An 11326-nucleotide genomic window follows, 5' to 3' on the forward strand; every position below is an offset into this window, starting at 1 on the left:
TGATGAATTTGGAAACGTGAAGCTACAATACTCGCGTACAATAAGATTTAACACACTGCTGTAGCTTGTTTAAATATTGGGTTAATGTTTCATTAAATGTTACCAAACTTTCATAGAATCTTAGAGAACAGAAGGAAGTTATTTGGCCTGTCCCACCTGTGTTGACCTTTTGAGAGAATTGTCCAATTTTTAGTCCCAGATCAAATTTTTAAAACTTTTCCGTGGAATCTGATTCTCCTAAATTTTCAGGTGGTGTATTCCAGATCTGAGTAACTCTCTTGTGGGGGAAAAAAAACCTCCTGATTTCCTTCTAATTATTTTTCCAAGCATTTTCAATCCATGTCTTCTTGTCCTAACCTATTTATCAGAGGAAAGTTTCCCACTTTTTACTTCATGAAAATTCCTTGTAAATTTGAACACCTCTATTAGGTTTTTACCACATCCGTACCTGCCTCAGAACAAACCCAATTTTTCAAAATGGCTGGAATCCTTCATCCCGATTTAAAGTTTTTACTGAATGAATTATTACAGTAAAAGTTACAATGAATCAATCTCATGTACATGCCTTCCTTAAGTGTAGAAAATGCATACTGTTGTGTTTCCGTTGTAATCCGGTATCTTTCTAATAACCATTGTGATGTTATACTCCAAATCATGCCTTAAAGCTAACTATTTATCCTTAAACTATGCAGTTATTCCAATCAAAATATTTCAAGTTTGCCAACATCAATTTGAGATTTGGATAATATTAGCATTTTGATTACTATTGCATATTCTAAAAATAACCAATGGCAGCACAGTGGCTCAGTGGTTAGCACTACTGCCTCACAGCACCAGAGACCTGGGTTCAATTCCAACCTCGGGCAAATGTCTGTGTGAAGTTTGCATGTTCTCCCTGTATCTACATGGGTTTCCTCTGGGTGCACCGGTTTCCTCCCACAATTCAAAGATGTGCTGGTTAAGTGAATTGGCCATGCTAAATTGCCCATAGTGTTCAGGATGTATGGGTTAGATACATTAGTCAGGGGTAAATATAGGATAATAGGGTAGGGGAATGGGTCTTGGTGGCTTACTCTTCGGAAAATCAGTATGGGCTTGTTCAGCTGAAGGGCCTGTTTCCACACTGTAGGGATTCTATTAAAAAGAATCCAATAGCATTAGCACACATTAAACTAAAAAAACTTATATCTCAGACCACAAAAATGCAATTCCCAATGTCTTACTCCTAGCATGAAGGCTGCTGTTTGTACAATTTGGCAAGAATTAGACGCAGCTCATAGTAGAATCATAGAATCCATACAGTGTGGAAACAGGTTGCCTCGACCATTTCCACCACCTACAAACAGACCCCACTACCAGGGATATATTTCCCTCCCCACCCCTATCCGCATTCCGTAAAGATCATTCCCTTTGTCAGGTCCAAGAACCCCACCAACCCACCCTCTGCTTTCAGCATCTTCCCCTGCCACCGCAAGAATTGCAAAACCTGTGCCCACAGCTCCCCCTTTACCTCCATCCAAGGCCCCAAAGGAGCCTTCCATCCATCAGAAATTTACCTGCACTTTGATGCACGTCATTTACTGTATCCATTGCTCCCAATGTGGTCTCCTCTACTCTGGGGAGACAGGATGCCTACTTGAGGAATGCTTCAGAGTGCATCTCCAGGACACACTTATTAAACAACCCCATCCCCCTGTGGCCGAACACTTTAACTCTGCCTCCCACTCCCCCAAGGACATGCAGGTCCTGGGCCTCCTCCATCACCAAACCCTTACCACCCGACACCTGGAGGAAGAACACATCATTTTCCGCTTTGGGACCCTCCAACCACATGGGATCAATGTGGATTTCACTAGTTTTCTCATTTCCCCTCCCCCAACCTTATCCCTGATCCAACCTTATCCCTGATCCAACCTTCCAATTCGGCAACACCCTCTTGACCTGTCCATCTTCCTTCCCACCTATCTGTTCCACCCTCCTCTCTGATCTATCATCTTCACCCTCACCTATCGCATTCCCAGCTACCTTCCACCCCCTTCCCCCTCCCATTTATCTCTCCACCTCCTTGGCTCATAAGCCTCAATCCTGACGAAGACCTTATGTTTGAAAATTCCCCTGTTCCTCGGATGTTGCCTGACTAGCTGTGCTTTTCCAGCACCACAGTCTCGACTCTGATCTCCAGCATCTGCAGTCCTCACTTTCTCCCAACAAGTCCACACCAACCGTCTGAACAGGAACCCGTCCAGACCCATTCTCCTACCCTATTAATCTATGTTTCCCCTGACTAATGCACCTAACCTGAACACCATGGACAATTCACTTAACCTGCACATCTTTGGATTGTAGAAGGGAACTGCAGCATCTGAAGGAAACCCGCGCAGACATGGGGGGAATGTGCAAACTTTACATGGACAGTAGCCCGAGGCTGGAATCAAACCTGGGTCCCTGGTGCTATGAGGCAGCAGTGTTAACCACTGGGCCACCGTGCCACCCCAGTTTTGCAACTATTAGGGAAAGAAAATCATGAACTGTGTACACTTAATTTGTTGCCATGCATTGTATAAGGCAAGACTCAATTTTAAAAACCTAAAACTGGAGACTAATCTCTGGTATTCCAATTCACCCTGAAATACTTTGCCATAAGCCAGAAAGAAAATTCAGCTCTAAGGCAACTGATCTACGTCAGGGCAGAATGTGATGTATCTCAAATGATCCTGTTGCCCCCAGAGCTAAAGGGGGATAAAAATTAGCCACGACCCCATTGCTGGAGATGAACCGGAAAGTAGATGACAGCTGAGGACTAGATTGAGCTTAAATGTGACCATCTCCGACCACTTTCAATTCACCCTTGAGAAATGGTCACCTGAATAAGGAAAGTGGAACTTGTTTGGCTGATATTTAATTGCTTCCAACAGGTTGTGCAAATGCCCTTGTATATACTGGCTAATAACTAATAGGGAATATTGCACAGTCTCTCTTCCTTATACTCATTATTAACATCTCAAATGCAAATACAGCTTCAGCCTGTTTTATTTCCCCCTCTGGTGAATGGAGGTTGTTCAATAGGATGCTTTACCCATGTATACGGCTAAATACAAAATCCAAAGTTGCCACAAAGCATGGTTTTCCTTTATTGCTTGTATAACTGTGACATGATACTTTCTCATCCTCCAGATTGACATGGTTCATACAATTGGTGAGAGTGCTGCAATGGGGACTGCTGGCATCATTCTTTGGGGAAGCATCAATTACGCAAGATCAAAGGTATAACTATTTTAATCATATTCTTCCCCATCCCAATAAATGCAGCCCAATTTCATATTTATTTAGCTGAGAGATTTGAGGTGTACCCTGGACTCCGTGTTCAGCATACTTAATGTGTTGTAAATCCAAGTCATCTACATTCAAATTTCGGTTCAATGGTTTCTTTTCTCCCTCAATTCCTTGACTGAATGATCACCTAATAAGTATCTCTACCTATAGTGTACGAGAGATTCATAAGTCTGTAAAGTTCACCTTCAGTGATAAGATGGAACATAGGAATAGGAGTGGGCCAGCCTGCGCCACCATTCAGTACAATCATGGCTGAACGAACACTCTAATGTCTTTTAAAAACCCAATCTCCATAACCATGTATGTCACCGGTAACCGAAAATCTATCAATCCCTACCTTTAAAGACTGAGCCTCCACAGTCTTCTGTTAGAGAATTCCAGTTTAAAAAATTCTCTAAGTAGCTCACCCTTATTTTTAAGTTGTGCTCCCTGGGTCTAGACTCCCCAGGCAAGGGAAACATCTTACCTGCATCTACTCTGTGCAGCTCTTTAACTATTTCATAGGTTTCAATTAGATCACCTCATCCTCCAAAATACTACATGCCCAGTTTACCGAGTCTCTCTTCATAGGAAAGCCCCATCATCCCTGGGTCAGGTCTGGTGAACATTTGTTATACTCCCTCCATGGCAATAATAATCATTTTCCTAGGGTAAGGAGATCAAAACTGTACACAGTTACTCCAGGTACAGTCTAGCAAAACTTCTACTCAACTGAAGCAACACTTCACTCCTCAGATCGTCTTATGATAAAGGCTAGCATTCCATTAGCATTTGTGATAGCTTGCTGGCCTTGCTGCAATCAGTGACTTATTGATAAGGACCTAGGTCCTCTTGTACATCTACACTTTCCAACTTGCTATCATTTAAGAAATACTTTGCACATTTATTTCTCCTATTGGACAAGCTCACATTTTTCCGCATTTATATTCCATATGTCATGTTCTGAACTAAGCCTGTCCAAAACTTCCTGAATCCACTTTACATCTTCTTCGCAACACACATTCCCACTTAGCTTTGTACTGGAATGACAACCATTCCCTCATTACAAGTAGAAACTTATTGTTCCCCTTTTCCTTGAGACCATCTTAAAGATTTTTCTGTAAAAATGCATGGATTCTTCAGATCCACAGATGGAAACCAATAGAGAAATCTAAAATAAAATAAATTTCTATGCACAGATGCTGCCAGACCTATTGAGTTTCTCCAGCAATTTCTGTTTTTGTTTCAGAGAAACCTAAAATCTTCTAAAATCAATGATTGCATTGATTTCTCCAGAGTATGATCATTGTAATCATATGATGAATTTGCATGACATTTTTACGCAACTAAAATAGCTTTGCTAAATTTAAGTTTAATGATCTCTTATTAATTAGCTTAGCATATTGCAATCATTGTGGGAGGTGATGATCTAGTGGTATTATCACTGGACTGTTAACCCAGAGGCCCAGGTGATGTTTTGGGGACCTGAGTTCAAATCCTGCCATTGCAGGTGTAGATTATGAATCAAATAAAAATCTGGAATTAACAGTCTAATAATGACCATGATCTATTGTTGATTATCGGAAAAACCCATGTGGTTCACTAATATCTTTTAGGGAAGGAAGCTACATAGAGTCATACAGTCATAGAGATGTACAGCATGGAAACAGACCCTTCGGTCCAACCCGTCCATGCCGACTAGATATCCCAACCCAGTCTAGTCCCACCTGCCAGCACCCAGCCCATATCCCTCCAAACACTTCCTACTCATATACCCATCCAAATGCCTCTTAAATGTTGCAATTGTACAAGCCTCCACCACTTCCTCTGGCAGCTCATTCCATATATGTACCACCCTCTGTGTGAAAAGTTGCCCCTGAGGTCTCTTTTATATCTTTCCCCTCTCACCCTAAACCTATGCCCTCTAGTTCTGGACTCCCTGACCCCAGGGAAAAGACTTTGCCTATTTACCCTATTTACCCTATCTGTGCCCCTCATAATTTTGGCCTTCAAGTAACTCCAGACCCATAGCAATATGGTTGACTCTCAACTACCCTCTGGACAGTCAGAGATGAGCAATAAATGTTGACCTAGCCAGTGATACCCACATCCTGTGAATAAATAAACAAAAAAAAATCATGGAATGATGAAAACAATCTACTATGATTTCACATGTGTTACTTATCCTTAAAGTGAGATCTATATTTCTCATATGATCCTAACTTTTTTACAATTCTCTAATGTCAATGGATTTAAACACATGAAGAACAATTATCAACTTGTTGTTGAAAAGCTTCTGACTGTGTACAATTGTATTCTACAACATTTACCTTGATTAAAGGCAGGAAGTGAGATTTAGTAATTACTGTTGCTCATATATTTCTTTTCAATTTTTGAATCATCACATTTACTTGCAACAAGCATCTTAGCATAGAAACTATTCTGCTGACAAAATTTGATCATTTGATTTTTGTATACCTATAACCAGGAAGACATTGTGTAAGGTCTTATTAACAATTCAATGGGCTGCTGGTTTTGGAAATCAAAATGAAGACTGGGATTTTTTGATGATGGCAGTTATTTACATTCATATATGTATTTTTAGGATTGAAATGTCCTTAACCTTCCCTTACAGAATCACTGCTTAGCAGTGAAACAATACGTGGACGGACCCCTGGGACATTATATTGTTAACGTGACGTCTGCTGCAAAATTGTGCAGCAAACATCTTTGCAAGAACCATGGCAGGTGTGTGAGGCAGAACATTAACTCCAAAACCTACCTTCACCTGGATCCAAACAGTTTCAAAATCCAAGCCAATCCTGAAGGAATGCATCCCAGATTTTCTGTGAAAGGGAGAATGAACATGAGGGATATCAAAGTCATGAAAACAAAGTTCACATGTCAGTGTTACGAAGGCTGGATTGGGATATCTTGCGAGGTACCTGTTCTTGAGATTCCTTCTTTGGATAAAAATGTCCAGAGCACGATAGTTAGAAAAAATTCAGCACCGCTGCTACCATTTTCATTGGCCACTCCTGTTGTCTTTCACCTGGTCTTTCAAACTTTTTATTTTCAACACTAGAAGAAGCCTACGTGCACATGAATGATGTAATAAAGATGTGATTTATCAGATGTGTGCAAACGAATGTGAACTCTGATCCAACTGGGAGACTTGGTTCTAGGAACACTTTTTACATCCAGAGACATGACCGTAACTATCACATCTGCTCCAGCACACTCTTTGCAACAACCAATATGTCAATTTCAAATCAGGTGATTCCTGAATAATTCAGGGTCTGCTTGAAAATCCTACCTAATGAGGAAGAAAATTTGGGAGAACTAGTTTCTAAGATTAGTTTCTGCAAGGATGTTTTCTTCCCACATTAGTTCTCCACACCATGTTATGATAGAACAAGTGAACAGGGACCATAGTCCTTGATCACTGCTACTCCAAGGTAGTAATTCTAGACAGGTAGATGTTCATAATATGACTGCGACATTGTGGTGGCTCAGTGAGTTTAAATTGTGAGCAATTGGGTCACATTGGATCCAAGGCTCAGTTTCCAGTTTCTGGTGAGTTAACAGACCTCAGCCAAGACATTGGTTGGAATATTGGAATTGGCCTCAGTGTCCTGATTTAGTAGGGTGAGGGATTTACTTAACCTGGCTTTCTGCACTGAAAGGATTCTGCAAGCTCTGCGGTAGATGTGCATGCTTGGATTTTTTTTGTATGGTAAAATAACTTGGAATTGTATTATTTAAAATTGAATAATGCTCACCTCGGTGAGGAGCTGGAGCACAATTAACACCTACAGAGCTGTCTCCAACAATGAATCAACATGCTTAGGAAGAGAGAAGAAGAAATCCTAAAAATGTAAAGGTTTTCAAAAATATGATATGTAAAGTAGTTCACAAAATGTCATTAATATTCAAGACATAAAGACATAAATTAAAGTATTGCTTTAGATTGCAAATATGCTTAACCAAAATGTATTGGGAGAATTTTTGGGGTGATTTTTTAATTAACAAAGTCTATTTCTTTTCCTGCCTTTGTAGTGAATGGGTGTTATAAACTTAAAAAGGTTTTTAAAGAAATACGATGTTTTTAAGATTGACTAAGACCGAAGGCTTTGTGCAGGTATTCCTTAAAGTGTTTAGAGGCAGAAGTCACTAATACTTCAATTTCAATTGTGATATATAATCAAGAACTTGAAAATAAAACCATCCAATTAAATCATGCAATTTGACATTCATTTTGGTCATCATTTTAGCATGCTTTGTATGACTTACCACATTCATTCTTATAAACTTCTGGCTTAAATGTGCTTCCTAAACTGAATATACTTTTATTCCATGAATGATATTTAAACCTAAGTATATTCTATGGCATAATGTTGTGCTAAAGTTCTGGCATTAGGGCATCTAACAGCACAAGGAGGTTTCTACATTTTTCTGCATGGGATATTGCTTGAAATGCAAGCTGGTATAATTACAGAAAGGAAAGTTCTGAGTTAACAGTAAAAACAACTTTATCTTCTTTATCAGATTGACAATTCAAGAAATGAACAGAGAAAAGGAAGTGCAAATTAAAATATAAAAATTCAGTACCAATCAGATACTTAACAAGTAATAAAAAGAGGAATCAAAAAATTGAATTAAGAAAGTTAAAAATCACACAACACCAGGTTATAGATCAACAGGTTTATTTGGAAGCACTAGCTTTCGGAGCACGGCCAAATAAACCTGTTTGACTATCACCTGGTGTTCTGTGATTTTTAACTTTGTATACCCCGGTCCAACATGGACTAAGAGAGTGATGGGAAAGACTTAAGGAATGACTCTCCACATTTGCAGTGATTAATTTTCAGAATGCTTGCAAATTGGTTCCTTCCTCATTTCAGACCGGCTTTAATATTCTGTACTGAATTTAGTTTGTATGTATTGTGTAAATACATCAATACAGTTTGAGGGAGAGGCAAGCCGTAACAAACTGCTCCGCAAACTGTTGCGGAGTTTCAGGACACATGGCAGTAACTGTTTAAGTTGCATCTCACATGACAGCAACTTGTGCCATCTACAAGGCATAAGTCAGGATTCCGACGGAATAGTCCCCACTTACCTGGATGAGTGCACCTCCAGCAATACTGAAGAAACTTTTCATTATCCAGAACGTAATAGTCCACTCAGTTGGCATCATAACCATAAACATTCACTCTTTTTGCTGCTGAATGCCGGTGAGGAGCAGACTGGAGGCTGGAGCGATCCCGGAGCAGCACAAGGGGAAACCTGAGTCTCGGAGTGATGTGAGGTGAAGTGAATCCCAGTGCAGCAGGTCTTATCTTGTTGCTGCTGAGTGACAGTGAGGAGTGGACTGGAGGCTGGACTAGTGTGGGACAGTTCATGGAATCATAGAATCCCTACAGTGTGGAAACAGGCCCTTCAGCCCAACATGTCCACACCAACCCTCCGCACAGTAACCATTCTTCTACCCTATATTTACCCTGACTAATGCACCTAACACTACGGGCAATTTAGCCTGGCCAATTCACCTGACCTGCACATCTTTGGCCTGTGGAAGGAAACCGGAGTACCCAGAGGAAACTCACGCAGACACAGGGAGAATGTGCAAGCTCCACCCAGTCAGTCGCCCGAGGTTGAAATTGAACCTGGCTCCCTGGTGCTTTAAGGCAGCAGTGCTAACCATTGAGCCACCGGACTGGGGCCTGGCACTACATGCTGAGCTGCTGCTGTTTGGAATCCTTTACTGGACTGTAATGTAAATTTTTTTCACAAAATTTTAACTACCACATTTCTAACTTATTCTTAGACACCATAAGTAATGCTACTGCTTTTCTTTTCATCCTCTTTTGTATAACCATAATTTTTGTTTTACTCAGTAAGATTTGTACCTAGATACTTGTACTCAAGATCGCACCATTAAAGGCAGCCATTGTAAAAATTTCTCACTGTACTTCTACACTGGAGTACAAGTGACAATAAAGGATATTCACATTCATTCTACCAGTGGCATTCAGTAGCAGGGTGTACCATCTAAAAGATGCACTGCAAAAATTCACCAAGGCTTCTTAGACAGCACGTTTCAAAACATAACCACTACCATCTAGAAGGACAAGGGCAGCAGATACATGAGAACACCACCAGCTGCACGTTCCCCTCCAAGTCACTCATCATCCTGACTTGGAAACATATCACTATTCCTTCAGTATCACTGGAGCTAAAACTTGGAACTCCCCCTCCAATGTGGGTATACACATACCAAATGAGGGGGTCAGTTTAGCTCAGTTGGCTGGATGGTTGGTTTATGAAGCAGTGCGATGTCAACAGCATGAGTTTAATTCTAATTCCAGCTGAGATTACCATGAAGCACTCTTCTTCTCAACTTCTCCCATAGTCTGAGGTATGGTGGCCCTCAAGTTAAATCACCACCAGTTGTCTCCGATGAATGAGAGAAAGCAGCTCTATGGTCTGATAAGACTATAGTGACACAATGCCAAATGAATAGTCAGGTTCATAAAGGCAGCTCATTCACTACCTTCCCCACAGCAACTAGGGATGTGCAATAAATGCTGTCCCACCCTATGATACCCACATTCCTCAATGGTAAAAATGAATTCTTTTAAATAACTTGCAATGATAGAGGTATTCCTACAAGTAGCTGCTCTCAGTAATCTTAGAACATAGAACATTACAGTGCAGTACAGGCCCTTCGGCCCTCGATGTTGCGCCAACCTGTGAAACCAATCTGAAGTCCATCTTACCGACACTATTCCATTATCATCTGTATGTTTATCCAATGACCATTTAAATGCCCTTAAGGTTGGCGAGTCTACTCCTGTTGCAGGCAGGGCATTCCACGGCCTCACTACTCTCTGAGTAAAGAAACTACCTCTGACATCTGTCCTATATCTATCACCCGTCAATTTAAAGATATGTCCTCTTGTGCTAACCATCACCATCTGAGGAAAACAGCTCTCACTGTCCACCCTATCTAATCCTCTGAGCATCTTGTATGTCCCTACTGAGTCATCTCTTAATCTTCCCTCTATTGAAAATCTCCTCAAATCCCTCAGCCTTTCCTCATAAGACCTTCCTTCCATATCAGGAAAACTCCCTCTGCACCTTTTCCAATACTTCTACATCCTTCCTATCATGCGCCAACCAGAACTATACGCAATCCTCCAAGTGCGGCCGCATCAGAGTTTTGTACAGCTGCAACATGACCTCATGGCTCTGAAACTCACTCCCTCTACCAATAATACCTAACACACCATAACAACCCTATCAACCTGGGTGGCAACTTTCAGGGATCTATGTACATGGACACCGAGATCTCTCTGCTTATCCACACGACCAAGAATCTTACCATGAGCCCAGTACTCTGTATTCCTGTTACTCCTTCCAAAGTGAATCAGCTAACACTTTCTGCATTAAATACCATTTACCATCTCTCAGCCCAGCTCTGCAGCTTATCTGTGTCCCTCTGTAACCTGCAACATCCTTTCACACTGTGCACAACTCCACCTACCTTAAAGTAATCTGCAAATTTACTAATCTATCCTTCTATGCCTTCATCCAGATCATTTATAAAAATGACAAACAGCAGTGGCCCCAAAACAGATCTTTGCTGTACACCACTAGTAACTGAACTCCAGAATAAACATTTCCCATCAGCCACCACCCTTTGTCTTCCTGCACCTAGCCAATTTCTGATACAAACCACTAAATCACCCTCAATCCCATACCTCTTTATCTTCTGCAGTAGCCTATCTTAGGGAACCTTATCAAATGCTTTACTGAAATCCATATACACCACATCGACTGCTTTACCCTCATCCACTGGTTTGGTCACCTTCTTAAAGAAGTCAATTAGGCAAGACCTACCCTTCACAAAACTGTGTTGACTATCCCTAATTAAATTATTCCTTTCTAGATGATTATACATCCTATCACTTATAATCCTTTCCATCACTTTACCCACAACCGAAGGCTG

At 40.9% G+C, this 11326-nt stretch overlaps 1 protein-coding gene across 2 annotated transcripts in view; it reads left to right on the forward strand.

Annotated features, from left to right (window-relative positions):
• Positions 1 to 7819, forward strand: part of hyal6 (hyaluronoglucosaminidase 6) — a 37291-nt gene extending 29472 nt beyond the window's left edge. Inside the window, exons 3-4 of one of the 2 annotated variants that reach the window (XM_043708820.2) lie at positions 3175 to 3264; positions 5948 to 7818. In XM_043708820.2, coding sequence (XP_043564755.2) covers positions 3175 to 3264; positions 5948 to 6397 — 540 coding nt within the window. In that variant the 3' untranslated portion in view covers positions 6398 to 7818. Of the gene's footprint in view, positions 1 to 3174; positions 3265 to 5947 lie in introns of both variants that reach the window. The other variant, XM_087996909.1, reaches the window with a different exon arrangement.
• The last annotated feature ends 3507 nt before the right edge of the window (positions 7820 to 11326 follow it).

Source organism: Chiloscyllium plagiosum, unplaced genomic scaffold, assembly GCF_037043375.1.
Source record: "Chiloscyllium plagiosum isolate Xiang-an unplaced genomic scaffold, Cpla_swu_hap1 HiC_scaffold_19, whole genome shotgun sequence".
Taxonomy (NCBI): Eukaryota; Metazoa; Chordata; class Chondrichthyes; order Orectolobiformes; family Hemiscylliidae; genus Chiloscyllium; species Chiloscyllium plagiosum.